This window comes from Saccopteryx leptura, chromosome 3 (assembly GCF_036850995.1).
Source record: "Saccopteryx leptura isolate mSacLep1 chromosome 3, mSacLep1_pri_phased_curated, whole genome shotgun sequence".
NCBI classification, from domain to species: Eukaryota; Metazoa; Chordata; class Mammalia; order Chiroptera; family Emballonuridae; genus Saccopteryx; species Saccopteryx leptura.
Genome location: NC_089505.1, coordinates 196,213,465 through 196,236,329, shown reverse-complemented (window position 1 = coordinate 196,236,329; position 22,865 = coordinate 196,213,465). Strand labels below are relative to the sequence as shown.

General features: G+C 41.0%; 1 protein-coding gene across 1 annotated transcript in view; it reads right to left on the bottom strand.

Annotated features, from left to right (window-relative positions):
* Positions 1-368: 368 nt before the first annotated feature.
* Positions 369-22,865, bottom strand: part of RNF144B (ring finger protein 144B) — a 264,045-nt gene continuing 241,548 nt past the window's right edge. The window contains exons 5-8 of the mRNA XM_066377134.1: positions 14,759-14,963; positions 12,451-12,595; positions 5,508-5,597; positions 369-4,281 (exon numbers count right to left, since the gene is read on the bottom strand). Coding sequence (XP_066233231.1) covers positions 4,141-4,281; positions 5,508-5,597; positions 12,451-12,595; positions 14,759-14,963 — 581 coding nt within the window. The 3' untranslated portion in view covers positions 369-4,140. The remainder of the gene's footprint in view (positions 4,282-5,507; positions 5,598-12,450; positions 12,596-14,758; positions 14,964-22,865) is intronic.

Sequence of the window (22,865 nt, the reverse complement as noted above, 5' to 3'; positions counted from 1 at the left end):
GCACTGTAAGTAAAGTTAAAGTAATACATACATCTTCAGATTCTGCATAATTTTTTTTTTTTTTTGCATTTTTTTTTTCTGAAGCTGGAAACAGGGAGAGACAGTCAGACAGACTCCCGCATGCGCCCAACCGGGATCCACCCAGCACGCCCACCATGGGGCGACGCTCTGCCCACCAGGGGGCGATGCTCTGCCCATCCTGGGCATCGCCATGTTGCGACCAGAGCCACTCTAGCGCCTGGGGCAGAGGCCACAGAGCCATCCCCAGTGCCCGGGCCATCTTTGCTCCAATGGAGCCTTGGCTGCGGGAGGGGAAGAGAGAGACAGAGAGGAAAGCGCGGCGGAGGGGTGGAGAAGCAAATGGGCGCTTCTCCTGTGTGCCCTGGCCGGGAATCGAACCCGGGTCCTCCGCACGCTAGGCCGACGCTCTACCGCTGAGCCAACCGGCCAGGGCCTAATTCTGCATAATTTTTAAGAGACAATTTGGGGTTCCAAGAAAGGGATTTACATTCAAATAAGCAATTACACTTTCAAACTTGGATAGGTAAAATTTTTGTGATGCAGGCCACAAGAAAACTCACACTGTGAAATATTTTCCAAAGACCTCCTTCAAAAGAGATATTTCAGGTCCACAGCAAACAACCATGGCATCAACAAATAGGATGCCTAAGATTCTAAACTTTGCTTCCATATTACTTTCCTCCTCAATTCCTTACCTAAGACTAAGAGAAAAATTCCTAGAAGAGGCAAGGGCTAGATATTAAATACCATTACATCCAGTAGTGTTTCTGGACGGTACGTTACCACATCCAGATTAAAATTTTGGTGAAGGATTTTTTTTTTATTTCTATTTCAAATGGACTACACCACTCCAAACACAAAAATATTTTGTTATAACATCCAAACATTATATGGGCCCAGATTTCTTCCTAGTACAGAATGAAAATCATTAGGAAAGGATAACCCAACAGAAGGAGGAGACAAGGATAGACCCTTTTACTGGACAATTATCCAAAATGATAACATCAGTCTCTATTATCCAAGTTGTTAGCTCTCTCTTTTTTAAACAAACTCTCCTGATCAGCTTACATCTGGACCCTTGATGCAAGAGATACACTTGGGTTTCATCTATTCATCTGTTCCTATTGTTTCTGACAATCTCTTACAGGCCAATTCATTTAGCTATCCAAGGAGGAAGTCACCATTTTTCAGGTACTTTTCAACATTTGAAAACTTAAATCAAGTTATTTCAAATCTGTTTGACAAACAACCCCGATTCATTACCCCCCACAAAATAGGAGGTAATTCTGTTATAACTATCTCTGTGAGAAGACAAGTTCCTTCCATTTTTCCAAGGAAATAACATAGATATTTCCTTCTACTTTTACTCCAAATTCAGGAGTTCCACCTTTAATAACACCGACTTGTAGGTTACTTAAAATCAACTCCTTGTTAAGATTCTTTGTGGAACCAAGCTTGAAGAGTTTATTGATTGAGTAGGACATTGCCACTACTGACATTCTTAATACAAAACTTCAATTTCAGTTGAGTTCCTGTGATCCCCTGAGCAGTTATAAATGCCTTTTACTATAATGAGGCAATGTAAGACAAAGCAAGTCATTCAAATATAGATACATTTATATTAATATGAAATACATTGTTAGGAGACAGTATTTTTTTCTGAAGTGTTTCGAGTTTCGAAGAAAAATAAAGACACTTAATATTAAGAATCTTCTAATAAGCGATTAAAAATATTTTTGTTTGGCTGCCATTCAAAAATTTTCCCAGAGTTCTCACTTATGTTCTATACAAACTGTAAATAAAAATATTCATGACCAAAAGTACTATATATATGTACATGTGAAATAAAGCTCCTTAAATATACACATCCCCACTTAGGATACATTCCATTACATAGACAGAGCATTATTTTTTAATAATAGGTCCAGGATAGCAGCAATTTAATATTCTAGTTATCCAGTTACCTCAGAACATATCAAAGGTCCTGATAGTTCCTCATGTGGTATCCCTGGCTTCAATACCATTTAATACAGTTCTCATGAGGCACCAGGCTACATTGCTAATGGCAATTATGTCATCCTGTCATTGGAGAAAAAGTTACTGTCTTTCCAAGACCCGTTTATTCAAAATCTGACTAATGGTATAATGAAAAAAAAAAGTCATAATGAGGTGATGCAAATACAAACTATTACATTTCATCTCTTACATATTTTTGTTGTTTATCAGTGCCTGGTACATACAGAAAAGTGCTCAGATTGCCTTAACAGATACTAAACTCAGCCGAGAAGACAGCTTCTCTGAGTTGTATTTTCAAATACAACTCCGTAAAGTCATGGTGCACTTTTGACCAGTCACAGGAAAGCAACAAAAGACGATAGGAATGTGAAATCTGCACCAAATAAAAGGAAAACCCTCCTAGTTCCTGTAGGATGATGTGGCAGCATGTGTGCATGTGCAGATAATGACGTAACACTGTGTATACAGCGGAGCAGCCCACAGCCAAGCCAGTCGAGATGTGGATGGTACAGAGGAAAGTTCAGTGTGTTCTGTGGTTCACTAAATTCGAATCCATGATCAAAGTGCAACATGAATATCGGCGCGTTTATAACGAAGCGCCGCCACATAGGAATAACATTACTCGGTGGGATAAGCAGTTGAAGGAAACCAGCAGTTTGGTGGAGAAACCCCGTTCTGGTAGGCCATCAGTCAGTGACGAGTCTGTAGAGGCTATACGGGATAGCTACCTAAGGAGCCCTAAAAAATCTGTGTGTGAGCCCACATCAAACTGCACTGAATAGGTATGAAACTGGGAGAGTTTTCCTTTTATTTGGTGCAGATTTCACATTTCTATCGTCTTTTGTTGTTTTCCTATGACCCGTCAAAAGTGCATCATGACTTTATGGACACACTGTACGTAAATGACGTGATTATCAATCACTACTGTTTTTACAAAATTGGATGGCATGATGTCATACTAAGTATTGTTTTAAAAGAGTTATGGTTATGAGTCTATACTTGGGTAAGTTAAGAACTTGCAACCAATAACAAACAGTATTAGTCACAGGAGGAAATACAGAATGGCTTTTATATAAACATTTATTTTGTGTGTTATACTAGTGTGTGTAATAACATACACTATTATTTTGTGTGTATATCCAGGCATGTCCAATGGATAAAAATTCTAGTTAGGCAGCAAGTTATATGGGTTCTAGATGTACAGATGGACTTTAATACTCACTTGTGGTGTGTTCTTTTAGGTCTAATTCTAGATATGTTTTGGTGTGTGAACAGAGCTCAAGAAAGGTCCCTGTTCTCTACGATGAAGGTTTTGATCCCTGCCACTCCCCCCAATACTTCATGTAAAACAAGCTTGTAGACAGCAGCTACTACCACCTTAAAAAAGTTACACTTGCCAAGAAAGAGAGACTAAATTAGACCCTATTGTTTTATATGCCAAAACCCTTTCACTGGGGAGGAAAAGCTCCCTCAGCACAGCAGTTTCTCCTGCTGGAAGCTGAGATCGCACTGGGGGAAACCTAGTGTGTTTCTGCCAAGTCACTGTGGGAATGCTGGGGAAGCACACCCAGTAGCTGGCAGAGGCTCCACCGCCACATCGCCTCCTGAGATAAGCAGCCTGCTTTATCACTCTTACGAGTTTTTTCCCTGAAATAGTTTTATCCATGGGTTTTCCCCATGTTTCCCATGGTAGTCAAATCAACACAGAGCAGACTCTAGCTGCTCAATTATCACGTATGTTGCCAACCACAACACCTTTTTGTTCACTCAGGCTCCTCGAGTGTGGCTGGAAATTGAACAGTCTGGTGGGATCCCTCAGATGACAGAATGATGATATTAGTTCCTTCCCAAGAACCCGAAGCCCCTGTCGTGCTCCACGGATGCAACCTGGATGGCAGAACCCGGCTCTCTTTCCCCAGAAACACACACAGCAGCGCGTGGCCTTTCCTGACGCCATAGGTGGGTGAACAAGTTCAAAGTCTGGACACAGAGGCACTTCCAAAATTTGGCAAGAAAAAGGAGGCAAGTACACTAAATGGGGCTTTATTACTGTGCTGTCACATATGCATAAGATGTATGGCACACGGACAGAAGCAGAGATCTTTAGGTGGTGGATGGGTCATGCTTTTTCTTCTTGTTCCGACAGGACTTGCAGACACAACAGATTATACATGGGGAAGCCAGAAGCAGCAAGGGTGATGTAACCAAGGCAATGATGCCCAGCCCCACAAGCATCCCAACCACCTGGAAATTTAAGAGAAAAAAAAATATTTTAGTTGTTAAATCTTCATACACACACACACACACACACACACACACACACACACACACACACACTCTATACCATCAGCTATGGGCTGAATGCCTGTGGCCCACCACCCCTGTCCAAATTCATGTTGAAACCCTAATGCCCAATATGATGAATTTTGGAAATGAGGGTCTTTGAGAGGTAATTAGGACATGAGGGTGGAGCCCTCATGAAGGGATTAGTGCCTTTATTGGAAGAGACACCAGAGAGCTTGCTTGCTCTCTCTTCAACCTCTGCCATAGGAGGGCACAGTGAGAAGATATGGTCATCTGTACATAAACAAGAGAGTCTTCACCGGAACCCAACCCCAACAATGCTGGCACCCTGATCCTGAATTTCCAGTTTCCAGAACTGTGAGAAATAACTTCTCTTTTTTAAGCCACCCAGTGTGTGGGAATTTGTTACAGCAACCTGAACTGACTAAGATACCACCTCAAGCACATACAACAGTTGCAAGTATGTGACCTTTTAGCCAGTCCACAGCAATGGCGTGACCTGAATAAACCAGGACAATACCAAAGACTAATTTAAAGGTGAGAAGAACAAACCAAATGTTAACTCAGGCTCTGGCATGAGTTCAGTATAATCATAAAATGTTGGTGTTGGCTCTCTCTCTACCTGGGTTTCCTCAACAGTCTCATAAGGATGCTAATAACGAATACCGGCCTATTAACACTGACTTCTTCAAAAGTAACATAGCTTTTAATAAATATGACTATTAAACATAAACCAGGACTCCCTTTGAACCTGTCACATAAGCACCTGATGGCATGTGCAGAGGGATCTAAGCCCCAGCAGCGGCTCATTGGGCTTTAGAGCACTGCCTTTCATAGCAAACATTCCATAAAGGGCTTTAGGAAAGTCGTTCCACCATTTTTTTTTTTCAGAAGGAAAGAACATCTTCCCTAATTCTGCAAGCCACTGTTAATTACTCCACTGCTATGGTGCCCTGCCCCTCCACTTACACTCAAGAGTATTGTGTCATGAATTAACTTCAGTCAATTGCTCCATTACTTTTCCCTAGCCTTGCCTCAGAACTTCCCCGAGCCTCCTAGGCCAGACTAGGTAAGCAGGCAGGAGGAAAGTGAGGAGGATGAACAGGCAGGCTTTTCAAACCATCGTCAGCCTGGTTTATCTCCTGCTCCTCTTTAGGCTGCAGTACCTGTGTTCGGTTCCAGATCACTGAGGCTCTTGAATGGCCAAGCTTATTCCTACATGGCCCTTTGTCATAGTGTCTGAGGAAAATGTCATTCTGAAAAACAAAGAGAAAGGTTTAGGTAAACAGGTAATTTTGAATGGAGAGATAGAAACAAACCACACCAGGTCACCTTAGTGGAAGTAAGGCTTTCTCTGGTGATATTAGTAATGGTCTCTAGGAATCCCAAGCCCGTGATCTTTAGACTGTATCTCAGTTTTATATATCACCAAGTGAAAACATCCTAATCAATGAGACTCTTCACTGTGTCTAATGGCCTGACCAGTTATCTTTGGAAGGTAGCTCTACCAGAGTTGTGATGTGGAAGGACAGGACCGCAAGGGAAGGAGATACAAGGTGGGGTGGCAAACAAGGTGACAAAATGCTGGTGCTTGTGATAGAGAAGAGGAAACTATAGTCATGAGAGATTAAGAAGGTAACTAGCCAGGTGAGGAAATAGGGAGATATCACGGATGAGGGGAAAGTCACTGGGTGGAAGGGACTGGCTTGGTTGACAGAAATAACAACATAGAGATTGATTTTGTTGGGATGTGGCAACCACAGCTCAGGCAAGTTGAACTTGAGACACCCAAGCAGTACTGTTCAAGAGGTAGCTGGTTCCACAGAGGTAGATTTGGGGAAAAGGACTTGGGAATCAGTGGGAATGACATTCTTGGGGTAAAAGCAAGCACAGAAGTTGAACATATTACCCAGGGAGAGTGCACACTAAGAGGCATCAGGCTCTTGAACACAAACATGTAAGAATGGGTCAAGGAAGAGCCTGGAAAAGAAACTGAGAAGTGGCCAGAAATACAGAAGAGACACCTGAAGAGATGGACCCACTGCAATGGATGTGGACCAGCTGTCAGAGGCAGCAGAGCATCCAGGGAAGATGAGGACTGAGGTTTCCCTTGGATTTTACCCAGAAGAAACCACTCAAAGCCGTGGAATAATACTGTCAAGGTGTGACTGAGTGGCAGTCTGAACACACGGCAGTGACTGGATGTAAGGAAGTGCCAATGGTCAGAATTATGCTTTATTGAGGCTTGGCTACTAAAGGTACAAGACAAACAGAATGACAGCAAGGGAAAGATGTCGGCTTGAGACAAGTGGTATCATTTTTAAGTGAAACACAGTTGGATGCATGGATAAGTTAGGGACTAGAGAAAGGACAACAGAAGCTGAAGTCAAAGGACAGAGAAGAGATAATTGAAGGGTACAAGTCACCAAGGTTCCCAAAGCAGACAATTACGAGTACCTCATCCTACAACTGCGGTAGCTTATAAAATTGGACTATCGTAGCTAAATTTTTCACATCGAATTCATGTGTATTTTAATGAAGAAATGTTTTTCACATTCTCTTCATGTTAAAATTTTCAAGCATTAATAAGATGGTAGAACAGAAAAGTGAGTGTGTTCAAAGATAACAGATTCTAACTTGTGAACACTACTTCAAAGCCAGCATAATTAAGGACTTTGATTGTGAGTTGACCTTTTTTTTGAACAATCAGGAATTTTTAATTAAGTAATCCACTATGTATCTTCCTCTCACTGCAGCTTTCTTTGTTTTTAGCCTCTTTCCCCGTCATTAGCTGCCAGAACGTGCTTTTGAAAAGGCTCGGTTATGGCAGATGACAGAAAACGCATCTGGGGTTTTCCTTCTGTGACTGACGCAGTCTTCTGATTAATAATACTTGTGTGATGCTTTTTGTTAGGTAGTTTCCTTTAAGTTTCACAGATCCTCTGAGAGAGGGCTGCTATTATTCCTCTTTTAAGAAACAGTCACAGCCCTGGCCACATCGCTCAATAGATAGAGCATCGTCCTGGCACACCATGGTTATGGGTTCTATTCCCAGTCAGGGGAAATACAAAAAGCAACCATTAAATGCACAACTAAGTGGAACAATGAGCTGATGCTTTTCTCTCTCTCTCTCTCTCTCTCTCTCTCTCTCTCTCTCTCTCTTTCTCTCTCTCTCTCTCTCTCTCTCAAATGAATAAATAAAATATTTTTTTAAAAAATCATTGTGCCTGGTCCCCTAGTGAGGAGGGGCAGAGCCAGGAGTCAAGTCAAGTGCTCCTCCACCAGGGTGCCCCAGGACCTTCACAGATGTCAATGGGGTGATCTGACCAGCTAATTGTGGCAAATGCCACATGCAACTTTTCCTGAAGCCATAGGAGGGCTTCCTGCAGCTAAGATTTTTGTGGTGTAGAGCGCTGTCTAGACAAACAAACAACTGAACTTGGAGCAACTTAGAAATGCAGGTTCCCAGGTCCCACTGTAGACCTCTCAAGTGGGGTATGGTATCTATACTTTAACATGTCTTCTGTGTGTTTCTAATGTTCGCTACAATTTTAGAACTGCTACTTCTAGAAAATTTACTTTAGAATGGCAATTCTCAAACTGTATTCCATTGGAAACTAGTGTCTTACGATCCAATGGTGGTTCTGGGTATTCCCTGGCAAGGTCAAGTGCGTTTGGGAAAAGCTGCATCTTGAAAGTGTAGAATATATGTTATTATCTCAGTGAAACCTGTTTATTTAACCTAGCGAGTCCAAAACACATTAGATTATGGAGCTTTGTTTCACCAAAGAAACTTGCCGGCCCTGGCTGGTTGCTCAGTGGTAGAGCGTCGGCCTGGTGTGCAGGAGTCCCAGGTTCGATTCCCAGCCAGGGCACACAGAAGAAGCATCCATCTGCTTCTCCACCCCTCCCCCTCTCCTTCCTCTCTGTCTCTCTCTTCCCCTCCCGCAGCCAAGGCTCCACTGGAGCAAAGTTGGCCCAGGAGCTGAGGATGGCTCTATGGCCTCTGCCTCAGGTGCTAGAATAGCTCTGGTTGCAACAGAGCAATGCCCCAGATGGGCAGAGCATCGCCCCCTGGTGGGCATGCCAGGTGGATCCAGGTCGGGCACATGTGGGAGTCTGTCTGACTGCCTCCCTGTTTCCAACTTCAGAAAAAAAAAAAAGAAACTTGCCAAAGTTTCCAGGAAGATACTGTTCTAGGCTGAAGCTCACAAAAAGCTACATTTCATTTTCAATGCTATTATTAAGTTAATCAATTTTTGCTTGCCTCATGATTAATCTTTTTAAAAGTTTGTACATAGGTAACGAAGTGTTACTTTTTATAAGACACATAAAGAGTGGTGAGATAATTGTGGTGGTGTCAATATTGAGTAGGATACACAGAGGTGAAGAATCAGGATTCTGTCCTTTGTATGTTCTCATCTGTATTCAGCTTCCTGCTCTGGGTTTCGTACTTGAGTGTTTTTTCCTTACAAATGCTCTCTTACCTCTTGGAAATCTGCTGACTGTACCTGTTGAGCATCCTTATGATATGCTACACATTATGAAGAAAGGCAAATTTTTAAAGTCTGTGCACTGCTAACTATAGATATTTATTACTCTATGAGTTAATCTATTTTTGTAAAAACATGTGGCCTATTATCTCTTACTAATTATGGTAATAGGGAGGGAGACATCCAGAAGAGATGCTCAATTTGTACTATTTCAGCCCATCTGTGATTGTAAAATCTACACCACTGCCTAGCTATAACCCAATCTACTATAATGTGAAAAAATCATTTGTCTTAAAATTCATCTTAGCAGGTAGGATTGAGCTAAACTCCTGATTTTTCTTGAATTGTTTAAATAGAACAATGCCCCATGGCACGACCCACAGAGAGGAGAGGCACCAGTGTACAAAGGGGTCTTTAGTTATTTCATTAATTCTAATCTAAGATCCTTTTATAATACTTACATGTGCGCTATATTTGTTTCAAGACCGTAGGTGGGTATCATTGAAAAATTTGGTTTAATAAACATTTACAACCCCTCCCCCAATAAAGAATACCTAGCTTTGCACAGTGGCAGTATCATAGCCAATGAGATTGATCTGATAGTTAATTGGAAGAAAACATATTTTATATATATATACACACACACACACACACACACACACACACACACACACACACACCTCATCCTCTGAAATAACAGGGATAAAGATCAAGGCAGGGACGCATTCAATGCCTGAGCAAAACTCAAAACCACTCTGTTTGGTATCTGTCTTGGGCCTGCCTTTTGGACAATCACCCTTCTCCTAGACCCATGCTCTAAAAGTTTCCTATGAACAAGGATCAACACCACCATCTGATATAGAACACTTGTCTACAAAAAAACCCAAAAACATCATTACCAACAATCTAATGCCCCTGGCTAAACCCAAGAAAATGAGGTCTCAGAAAACAATGGCCAGAAAAAGATGCTGTGTATTCAGCCACCTGACCTTTGCACATGTCATCTCAAGTCCCAGAATGGTACAAGTGACAGAACAGTCTGTTCTATGCAAGTCCACACCACAAACACGTTGTAGCCTGAGAATGGAGAGATCTGGCACACATATTTATTCCCTTACACTCTTGCTTCCTAAAGAGAACCTCATGGGCTCAGCCTGCTTGTGGATCTGAACCCAATTAACATGATGGTTCAAACCTGGAGGAAAACAAACAAACCAAAAAAGATTTCTTCCATTTGTAAAGTGTGAGGGGTGTTTGATCACTCATTTGGAATTATGAGAGGTCTCAACTATCAAACATAATTGTAATTCAAGGGTTGTAATAGAACTTTCAAAAAAGAATGAAGACCTTTTTTTCAATGTGAGCTGCTAGAGTCCAAAACATCAGTTTTATTCTCCCCCAAATATACCTACACATAAAACTGATTAAGATTCTTACTCACAAATGTCATCCTAAACAACTTATTAAATTTTCAGGTCAAATGAGGTACATGATGGCCAACACGCATCCTGTGTTAACTGCACACTCACTCCCTAACTGTGTATGATACTAAAGCACTAAACGACTTGCTTATTGAATTGAAGCAAACTGAGCAATTAAAATGAAAAGCTGAGAAAAGAATGACCACCCTACCATGACTGACAGCTTACTCTGATATGGATATAATTTATAGGTCCAAATTGTCAAAATAGGAAAAAATCTATAAACAACTTTGAGGCTACCTCAAGCTTTACGACACTATACTTGAAAACAGTAGAATGGATTCTCAACAATCCTTCACATCACCTTTTGTTTTCTTTTTTCTTTTTTTTTTTTTTAGTGAGAGAGAAAAAGAGAGAGAGGGACAGGCAGGCAGGGAGGGAGGGAGATGAGAAGCATCAATTTTTCATTGTGGCACCTTAGTTGTTCATTGATTGCTTCTCATATGTGCCTTGACCAGGGGCTCCAGCAGAGTGAGTGACCCCTGGCTCAAGCCAGCGACCTTTGGGTTCAAGCCAGCAACGATGGGGTCATGTCTATGATCCCACGCTCAAGCCAACAGCCCCATGCTCAAGCTGGTGAGCACGGCTCAAGCCAGATGAACTCACACTCAAACCTTGAGGTTTTGAACCTGAGTCTTCTGCGTCCCAGGCCAATGCTATATCCACTGTGCCACCACCTGGTCAGGCATTCACACCATCTTTTAACTCAAGTTACTATTAGCCTTAACAAAGGACTGAATGAAACTATACCTGAATTTAAGAAGACATGCTTCATGAATGGCAAAAAAACAAAACAAACAAACAAACAAAAAAAAACGAGACAAGACTTCTTTATCTAGAAGGAAACCCTGACAAAAACAATCGCAAAACCTCTGTCATGCCAATGAATGAGAAACATAGTTATTTGAAAGACTTCATTGATTTGAATGGCTTTTTTCTTTAAATTCAAAAAGAAGAAAACCTAATTGTGGTAGGCAGAATAACTGCTCCCCTAAAGATGTCCACAGCTTTCCCCCAGACTCGTGAAGATGTTACCTAACATGGCAAAAAGGATTTTACAAGTGCAATTAAATTAAGACTTGGAGAGCCTGACCAGGCGATGGCGCAGTGAATAGAGCATTGGACTAGGATGTGGAGGACCCAGGTTCGAGACCCCAAGGTCACCAGCTTGAGCGCGGGCTCATCTGGTTTGAGCAAAGCTCACCAGCTTGGACCAAAGGTGACTGGCTCAAGCAAGGGGTTACTTGGTCTTCTGTAGCCCCACGGTCAAGGCACATATGAGAAAGCAATCAATGAACAACTAAGGTGTCACAACAAAAAACTAATAATTGATGCTTCTTATCTCTCTCCGTTCCTTTCTGTTTGTCCCTATCTATCCCCCTCTCTGACTCTCTCTCTGTCTCGTAAAATAATAATAATAATAAGAAAATAAATAAATAAAAATAAATTAAGACTTGGAGATAGGGGAGATTATCCAGTCCAAATGGGCATAATCTAATTTCACTGGTCCTCAAAGGCAGAGAAGTTTTCCCAGCTGCAGTCAGAGGGAATGACTGTAAGCTTTGACTGTGAAAGAAGAATCAGAGAAATGTGATGTTGTTGCCTTTGAAGATAGAGAATGGGGCCACAAACCAAGGAATACAGGCCACCTTAAGAAGCTCAAAAAGGCCAAGAAATGGATTTTCCCCTAGAGCCTACAGAAAAAAATATAGCCCTGAGGACACTTTAATGTAAATCCAGTGAGACTCACATTAGACTTCCAATGTACAGAGCTAAAGATAATAAATTTGTGTCATTTTAAGCCAAAATTTTGTAGTAATTTGTTATATAACAGAAACATAAAACAGGTACACTAACAGTCCTTTACATAATAGAATGAGACAACCCCCCAAAAGCAGGAAACGTCCCCAAAGCTTGCCTTTAAAGCTAAGGTGACATACCTAAGGCAGTCAAAGAGGTTTTACAGATATCTAAAGTAGCAAGCTCGAGAAGTCTCGTTAAGGAAAACAGATCCTTTGGAAGGACAAAAACAGGCTCAGTATTTTGTCCTACAGGAAAGCCTGTATGACACTGGCTATTGCACAGGGACAGTATGGAGAAAGATGATCTGAGCAGGTCTTCCACGGGAAACTTACGTCCAGGTTCTGGAGGCAGTACCAGCAAAACGTGTGCTTGCAGTTCTTGCACATCATCTGAGCACAGCCTTCATTGCGTTCAATGTAAACCCGGCACACAGGGCACTGCTTAATGGGAACATCTGTATCCGTCCCAAAGAGGGCCCTAGAAACAAAGTGGGTGAGAAATTATAGGGGATGGGGAATGCTGCCTGATTTTTAAAGAATTTTTGTTTGTTTTATTAATTTAGAGAGAGGGGGAAAAAGAGAGAGAGACATCGATTTGTTGCTCCACTCATCTACACAGCCAATGGTCGATTCCATATGTCTTGACCAAGGATTGAACCTGCAACCTGGGATATTGGGACAATGCTTAATTGGTTGATCCCCCATCAGGGCACATACAAGAATCAACCAATGAATACATAAATAAGTGGAACAACAAATCAATTTCTTTCCCTAAAATCAATCAATCGATAATTATTTTTTTAAAAATTGAATAAAGCTGCCTGATTTTTTAAGAAACTAAAACCACAAGGATGTACACTACCCAGAGCTGTGGTAGGAGTGGGCTGGATATAATTAATCATTAAGTAATGCCCTTCTAGACTCAATTTTATGGTCTGAAATGGACTTTGTAGGGCTCCTCCTGATGGGTGGCTAGTGGTTATCTGACCTTAACTCACCACCAGAGAAAAGGGTGGGGTAAAAATAGGAGGGATGTAGATTATTAGTTATTCAGAAAACTCAAAACAAAAAGGACCTAAATTTATTTATCTTTGGCTTTGAGTGAATGATATAGGCAAGTTTTGCACAGCTGATTTAATTCATTGTTTTGCCAAATTAGTGTTTCATTCCCTGAACACTCACTGCCTGAATAAAAAGTGCAAGAATTCTGCTACATGCAAAAGAACAAGCTAAGGATCTAGCCGGGCATAGATAATTCATCTAATGGTCTGTTCACGTAAACACATGCAGGAGGTTGGGGGCAGTCAATAATCAATACTTGAGTGAATGTGCCATGTCATTGAAAAGACCTGCTCCAAACAGACAGATAGGCTAATGCAGGGTCACAGCCTAGCAGGACACAGAGAATAAGGGGAAAAGTGGGGTGGGAAGGAAGGCTAGGTGCACCATCACACTGGGATGCACTTTAGGTACTGTTTAGCAAAACCACCACCCAGCACAGAGACATCAATATCACAGTGGTGTGAAAACCATGATACAATTCGGTACTCACAATAAACTTATACAACAGTGGGGCAGTTACTATTTAAATTACCTCTTTTTTTTTTCCAAAAGAGAAACATCCCCTAAAGACTGAGTGATCTGCTGAGGTCTCACAAATGCCAAGTGGCAATGTCAGAACTCAATCTTTCTCCTTCCAGGATCTTTACATTATCCTGTGACACCTGGGGACCTAATCAAGGTGGCAGTGAAAATGTAGGAGGTACTGGCTAAACGGACACAGGTTTGCCCAGTGTATTGGATTTTTTCTCCCTCTTGATTTGTTGGGTCTGAGAGTCAAGCACAGTATCATAGCCAGGTAGCATTACTGCTCTTAAAGAATGGTTCTACACATGCAGAGGGCACTGCGAGACTGAGCCAGCTGGACTAAAACACTGGTATTGCTGTTTGTGCCCATGCAGAACAGCCAGAACCTCAGGCAAAGCAAAGGGATCAAACACAAAGGTCTCTCACTCTGGGCCCCACCGCCGCCATAGAAACCCTTCCTACTAAAAGGTACAGATTTAATTGCTTCTCATCATAACAAAACCTCAAGCTTGGCACCATCTTTTCAAAGTGTAAAGTATTGAGAGATAATCTCTTTCCCTCTACTAGCTATGAATTTAGTTCTATGACACTGAAGGGCTGTTGTTTCCACTGCTGTTCTCTCTCTGATATGACTGGCACACTTCATGAGCCGGCAATTTAGTTAGGTAAGAAAATAATTTCTGCACACTTTGCAAGCAGGAAGAATGAGGTATGTTAATGGTTGTAAATGGCTGGGGACAAGCCATGGCTTCCAACTGTAAACCAGTGGACCATGTGACTCTCTAACTAAAGAGAATCAAAGCACATACAGACTCAGCAGTATCTGAGAGCTTCTCTGGAGTAATAACTAAAATTCCTCTAGAAATCGCTTTTTTGGGCGGAGTTGCATTCTTTGTTAACAATTTAGCAGTCCTGAGACACTTCTCAGAAAGTGCACAGAGAAATAATGAATCTCTAAATTCCATCACAAGGTAACTCCTTCTCCAAGTCTCCATATTTTGTGTTTCTGAGAAAACGAGGGAAAAAGCCCAAATACCACCCTTTTCCTTCTTACCCATGCTCTGTTGGCGAGACAATAGGCTGACTGTCTTTACAGGAGACCTCGGCATGCCATGCATCCTTGCAACATGAGCAGAACTTCAGGTGGCAAGAAGGGCACTCCACCAGCACAGGCTGTCCTGGGTCACCTGAGACAACAGGGCAAACTGCCTGACAGTCTGCGACAGGGCACCATGTTCGATAGGGGTCCAGATGAACTTCTAAAGCATAAAGAAAGAAAATGTGATGGTCTGTCAGTCTTTCATTCAAACTTGAGGCTCTCTCCCCTTCATTTATTCTCTTTTGCAAACTTAGGAAAACCCAGGGCAGTGATTTCTTCATAATGAATCCAAACCTACAAAGGTCCCTCAGCCCTGCCACACTTCTCAGAGTAGGTACTAAAGGAAAAGGTCCTTATAAACAGGTAAGCAGTGTTCTTGTTAATGAAAATTTGTAACTCTAGGAATATTTCTCCCCTTTCAGCACTCAAAATAGGCAAAATCTTCAAATTCCTTCTACAGTTATTTTGGGTACTATCTCGGTAGAAATTGAACATGAAGAGCCTACCAAAACAAAAAAAAAAATTGTCCTTTCAGGCACTTAGAATAGGTAGTGAGGTTTTCTTTGCTGTTTAGAGAGAAATTAAAGAATAAGGAGAAAGCCAATTAAGTTGGACACCAATCAGTGTCTGGTATGGCTTAGCCAAAAAGTCAGATTAGATGTTAATTCAGACCTTTTGGGCCTTACTTATATGTCGCTTAGAGACCATCTGTAAAAGACTCATGTACTCTAAAAACAAAGGGTAGGGAATTTCACAGACCATAAAATGATAGTTTTGTCTGATACCTCATCAGCTAAGTCCATGTGGCATTCAGGAAAGAATATAAGGTTGGGGTGGATGACTTTCTACTCCAATGTTTACAAATCTTTTTCAGGTTTCCATTTTCTATACAGTAATAGTCCCCATGTTCTTGTCAACCACTGTGACCTTCAAGGAAACATTATGTGAAAAATGATGCTATTTGAGGAATAGAAAAGCCCCCTTTTTTTTGAACCAATGTATAGGGTGGGGCAAAAGCAAGTTTATAGCTGTGAGTATGCAAAATACTGTTTATTCTTGTATTATTTGTTAATTATTGTATTATTTTCTGTACAAACGACTGTAAACCCACTTTGGCCCCACCCTTATTTTCAAATTTTGATCTGATTAGATTCTAGTTTTAAATCTCCTAAAGCCTGTGATTCTTTTTTCTTTCTTTCTTTCTTTTTTTTTTTATTAATTTCTGAAGCTGGAAACGGGGAGAGACAGTCAGACAGACTCCCGCATGCGCCCGACCGGGATCCACCCGGCACGCCCACCAGGGGCAATGCTCTGCCCACCAGGGGGCGATGCTCTGCCCCTCCGGCATCGCTCTGCCGCAACCAGAGCCACTCTAGCGCCTGGGGCAGAGGCCAAGGAGCCATCCCCAGCGCCCGGGCCATCTTTGCTCGAATGGAGCCTTAAGCCTGTGATTCTTAAAAATTTCTGCCCAGTGAGATCAACAGCAATACTATAATAGTAGGGGATTTCAATACCCCATGAACATCACTAGATAGATCCACAAGAAAGAAAATTAACAAAGAAACAGCAGACTTAAAGGACATACTAGATCAACTGGATTTAATAGATATCTTAGAACCTTTGACCCTACAGCAGCAGAATATACATTCTTTTCAAGTGCTCATGGTACATTCTCTAGGATAGACCACATGTTAGGGCACAAAAGTTGTCTCAACAAATTTAAGAAGATTGAAATCATATCGAGCACTTTCTTTGATTACAATGGCATGAAACTAGAAATCAACCACAACAGAAAAACTGAAAAACATTCAAACACTTGGAAACTAAATAGCACGTTATTAAACAATGAATGGGTTAACTTTGAGATCAAAGAAGAAATTAAAAAGTTCCTAGAAACAGACGATAATGAGCATACATCAACTCAAAATTTATGGGACACAGCAAAAGCAGTCCTGAGAGGGAAGTTTATAGCATTACAGGCATACCTCAAGAAGCTAGAAAAAGCTCAAATAAACAACTTAACCCTGCATCTAAAAGAACTAGAAAAAGAACAGCAAGTAAAGCCCAGAGCTAGTAGAAGGAAGGAAATAATAAAGATCAGAGCAGAAATAAATGACATAGAGGCTAAAGAAACAATACAGAGGATCAATGAAACCAGGAGCTGGTTCTTTGAAAAGGTAAACAAGATCGATGAACCTTTAACCAGACTCACCAAGAAAAAAAGAGAGAGGACTCAAATAAATAAAAATAGAAATGAGACTGGAGAAATAACAACTGACACAACAGAAATACAAAATATTGTACGAAAATACTATGACGAATTATACGCCAAAAAACTAGACAACCTAGATGAAATGGACAAATTCCTTGAAATATATAATCTTCCAAAAATTAATCTGGAAGAATCAGAAAACCTAAACAGACCAATTACAACAAATGAGATTGAAACAGTTATCAAAAACTCCCAAAAAAGAAACGTCCGGGGCCTGAGGGCTTCACAAGTGAATTCTACCAAATAGTCAAAGAAGAACTAACTCCTATCCTTCTCAAGCTATTTCAAAAAATTCAAGAGGAAGAAAACTTCCAAGCTCCTTTTATGAGGTGAGTATAATAATTCTGATTCCAAAACCAGGCAAAGACAACACAAAGAAAGAAAATTATAGGCCAATATCCCTGATGAATTTAGATGCTAAAATCCTCAAAAAAATATTAGCACACCGGATTCAGCAATATATAAAAAAAATCATACCCATGATCAAGTGGGATTAATTCTTGGGAGGCAAAGCTGGTACAATATTTGCAAATCAATCAATGTGATTCATCATATAAACAAAAGGAAGGAGAAAATCCACATGATAATTTCAATAGATGCAGAAAAAGCATTTGATAAAATCCAGCACCCATTCATGATCAAAACTCTCAGCAAAGTGGGAATACAGGGAACATACCTCAACATGATTAAGGCCATCTATGACAAACCCACAGCCAACATCATACTCAATGGGCAAAAATTAAAAGCAATCCCCTTAAGATCAGGAACAGGGCAGGGGTGCCCCCTTTCACCACTCTTATTTAACATAGTTCTGGAAGTCGTAGCCACAGTAATCAGACAAGAAGAAGAAATAAAAGGCATACAAATTGGAAAAGAAGAAGTAAAACTATTCATTATTTGCAGATGATATGATATTGTATACAGAAAACCCTAAAGTCTCAGTCAAAAAACTACTGGACCTGATAAATGAATTCAGCAAAGTGGCAGGATACAAAATTAATACTCAGAAATCACAGGCATTTTTATACACTAACAATGAACTGTCAGAAAGAGAATTTTTTTTTTAACAGAGAGTCAGAGAGAGGGATAGACAGGGACAGACAGACAGGAACAGAGAGATAAGAAGCATCAATCATTAGTTTTTCGTTGTGCGTACGACACCTTAGTTGTTCATTGATTGCCTTCTCATATGTGCCTTGACTGCGGGCCTTCAGCGGATCGAGTAACCCCTTTCTTGAGCCAGCGACCTTGGGTCCAAGCTGGTGAGCTTTGCTCAAACCAGATGAGCCCGCGCTCAAACTGGCGACCTCGGGGTCTCGAACCTGAGTCCTCCACATCCCAGTCCGACGCTCTATCCACTACACCACCACCTGGTCAGGCCAGAAAGAGAAATTAAGGAAGCAATCCCCTTCACCATTGCAACCAAAAAAATAAAGTACCTAGGGATAAATTTAACCAGGGAGATTAAAGACTTGTACTCGGAAAATTATAAAACATTGATAAAAGAAATCAGGGAAGATACAAACAAGTGGAAGCATATACCGTGCTCATGGTTAGGAAGAATAAACATCATTAAAATGTCTATATTACCCAAAGCAATTTATAAATTCAATGCAATACCGATTAAAATACCAATGACTTACTTCAAAGATATAGAACACATATTCCAAAATTTATATGGAACCAAAAGAGAACACGAATAGCCTCAGCAATCTTGAAAAGGAAGAATAAAGTGGGAGGTATCACACTTCCGGATATCAAGTTATACTACAAGGCCAGTGTACTCAAAACAGCCTGGTACTGGCATAAGAAGAGGCATATAAATCAATGGAACAGAACTGAGAACCCAGAAATAAAACAACACTTTTATGGACAACTGATATTTGACAAAGGAGGTAAGAGCATACATTGGAGTAAAGACAGCCTCTTCAACAAATGGTGTTGGGAATATTGGACAGCTACCTGCAAAAAACTAAAACTAGACCACCAACTTACACCATCCACAAAAAAAACTCAAAATGGATAAAAGACTTAGATGTAAGCCGTGAAACCATAAGCATCTTAGAAGAAAACATAGGCAGTAAGCTCTCTGACATCTCTCACAGCAATATATTTGCCGACTTATCTCCAAGGGCAAGTGAAATAAAAGACAGAATAAACAAATGGGACTATATCAAACTAAAATGCTTTTGCACAGTTAAAGACAATAATAACAGAATAAAAAGACAAACTACATAATGGGAGAATATATTTGACAATATGTCTGATAAGGGGTTAATAACCAAAATGTATAAAGAACTTGTAAAACTCAATACCAGGAAGACAAACAATCCAATAAAAAAATGGGCGAAAGAAATGAATAGACACTTCTCCAAAGAGGACATACAGATGGCCAATAGGCATATGAAAAAATGCTCAACATCACTAATCATTAGAGAAATGCAAATTAAAACCACAATGAGATATCATCTCACACCAGTCAGAATGGCGCTCATCAACAAAACAACACAGAATAAGTGCTGGCGAGGATGTGGAGAAAAGGGAACCCTCCTGCACTGCTGGTGGGAATGCAGACTGGTGCAGCCACTGTGGAAAACAGTATGGAGATTCCTCAAAAAATTAAAAATCAAACTGCTTTTTGACCCAGCTATCCCACTTTTAGGAATATACCCCAAGAACATCATAGAACTGTTCCAGAAGGAGAAATGCATCTCCATGTTTATGGCAGCATTGTTCACAATAGCAAAGATCTGGAAACAGCCCAAGTGTACATCAGAGGACGAGTGGATTAAAAAGCTTTGGTACATATATACTATGGAATACTACTCAGCCATAAGAAATGATGACATCGGATCATTTACAACAGCATGGATGGACCTTGATAACATTATACTGAGCGAAATAAGTAAATCAGAAAAAACTAAGAACTATATGATTCCATACATAGGTGGGACATAAAAATGAGACTCAGAGACATGGATAAGAGTGTGGGGGTTACGGGGTGGGAGGGGAGGAGAGAGAGGGGGTGGGGGAGGGGAGTGGCACAAAGAAAACCAGTTAAAAGGTGACGGAAGACAATTGGACTTTGGGTGATGGGAATGCAGTATAATCAAATGTCAAAATAACCTAGAGATGTTTTCTCTGAACATATGTACCCTGATTTATCAATGTCACCCCATTAAAATTAATTAAAAAAACATTTCTGCCCAGGAGGCAAAGAAACCCAAAGGGTGGTACAAAAGGGAACTGAAAGTACCAAGTATGAGCTTGGTTTTAAAGGTAATGATTTCACAAATTCAGTATTGGGGGAAATGTCTGAAGTGTTCCAGTCAACACTGTCTCCATTAATGTCTCACATCAAAAATGTAACAGTTGGATCTATGCTTATTATTGATTTTCATTCAAAAACAGAATCCTTAAACATGTTTTCTTATTTAATTCTGAGGGACAGGGATTGGAGAATGATGGGGTAAATAAAATCAGAAAAGGGAAATCTATGATTCATAGATCCTCAGACCCCAAGACAGGTGGACCATCAAAGATCCCTAAAACTTTGGAACATGCTGGTGAGAAAGTCTAGGGACAGTGACACACATATACTCGAAGGCAGTGGTTCTCAAAGTGCGTGCCAGGGCACACCAGTGTGCCACATAAGATTTCCAGGTGTGCCCTATGTTATTCCAGAGAAATATGTGCCTGTTGGGGACCAAAAAACCAACAGGGTTTTAGGAGTTTAGATTTTGGGGGGACAGAGGTGTGGGAATTGGCTGTAAACTGACAGTCTGCCCAACCCCCACCTCTCTTGCCTGATTAGGTTGCCAAAGGCTGTTAAACTGTGGTGCTGGATTATTTACACTACCCCCCATGGTCCCCGGAAAGACTGGAAACAAGTTTCTTCTATTCTTTGTTTGGTGTAAAGTTAAGATGATATGTATGGTGGGGGTTTTCTGCACTTGGTAAAATTCTTGGGTTGCCTTGGAAACGTGATCAGAGACCATTGATTTGTTAATGTTCTCACTCTGCCCTATGAATAAAACAAGATGCAGTTTTTGGGCGTGCTTTGTTCTTGCCAGCAGCAATTACAGGACCCTCCTGACCCCATATTTTCTTAATTCCACACCGTTCCCACTCAGGACCTGGAATTACTAGCTGCTCTGGTTCGTGGCATGTGCCCAGATATAAAAATAAATATAGTTACTCTATTATACCATTTCATTATGGAAATACTGCTCTTTTTGTTAACACAGCATTATTATATTTATTATTAACACATCATTATATTATTTTTAGATAAATATACTCAAATAAAATGGATAGATTTCTCAAAAAGAAGCATGATATTGAAGAATCCAACTCTGGAAGTGAGCAAAGATAAATGTAAATAAAATAGGACTTGAAGGCTGATGGGTAGAATTTAATTTATAGCATTTCCATCACTTAACACTGAACAATACGATTGGATTAGAAACTCATTCATGGAAGCTTCAAGTGATTTTGGTTTAACATTTACAGAAGAAGAAGAACTGGCAGCTATAGCCACTGATTGTGGATTGATGATTAAACATAAGAAATTGTCTCTTGGCCTGACCTGTGGTGGCGCAGTGGATAAAGAGTTGACCTGGAACGCTGAGGTCACCGGTTCAAAACCCTGGGCTTGCCTGGTCAAGGCACATATGGGAGTTGATGCTTCCTGCTCCTCCCTCCCCCTTCTCTCTCTCTCTTTCTCACTCACTCTATCTCCTCTCTAAAAATTAATAAAAGAAAAATTTAAAAAAAAAAAAAAAAAAAAAAAAAAAAGAAATTGTCTCTTGAAGCCTTTTGGATTTCTATAAAAGAAGAATATGTGGCAATATCTAAAAAAGCTTTGAACATTTTATTATGATTTTCAACATCCAATTTATGTGAATTAGGATTTTCTACCCTCAACACAATTAAAAGTAAAAAGGGAGAAATTCTTCAATGTATTGATGAGGAAATAAGAGTTTGCCTTTCAAATATATGCCCAAACATTGAAGAAATCACTAGGACACATCAGGCTCATGTTTCTTATAAACACAAGAATGAAAAAACTTAACACATTCGCCCTGGGACATGCCGAATTTACTAAATCTTACTAAGAAAGTAAGATTATATATTTAGTCTATATATATAAGAAGATAAGTGACGTCACGGAAATGGCACCGTGAGAAGCGCGTCCGACAGATCTCTCCAAAATCTCAACAAATTTATCAACTAGAAACAGAAAAATTTATCCTCGGAGCATTCCAGAGTTCCACACACACTGAAAGCGAAAGGACTGTTATCACCTGAATCTGAGAGACGGGTCGGAGCTGAGGGTGTGGAAGAAGCTAACTACTGCACGGACGTCCATTCAAGCCGAGGAGGGAGTATGCCTGTGGTGAGTCAACCCACGTGTGCAACTGCCCGTCCACACTCTGCGAGCAGCCGCGGGCCTGCCTTGAGAAACCGCGCGCCCGGTGCCGCGGTCCGGTCGCAGAGCGAGCTCCCTTGCACCGCGAGCAGCCCGCGCACTGCGAGTGAGAGTCCCCAGCCACCGGCGTGCCTAGAGCACCCCATTCGCTTGCGTGCCCTGAACATCCCACTTGCCCACATGCCCAGAGCACCCCACTCGCCCGCACACCCAGAGTGCCCCATTCTCCCGCGCGCCCAGTGCACCCCAGCCGCCAGCGGCAAGCCAAGCGGGAAGGGCGCCAAAGCTATCTTCCCTACTCCGGAGATTCTCTCTGTGGGCAGGGCACCTCACCCAGCCATTCAAGCTAACAATCAAGC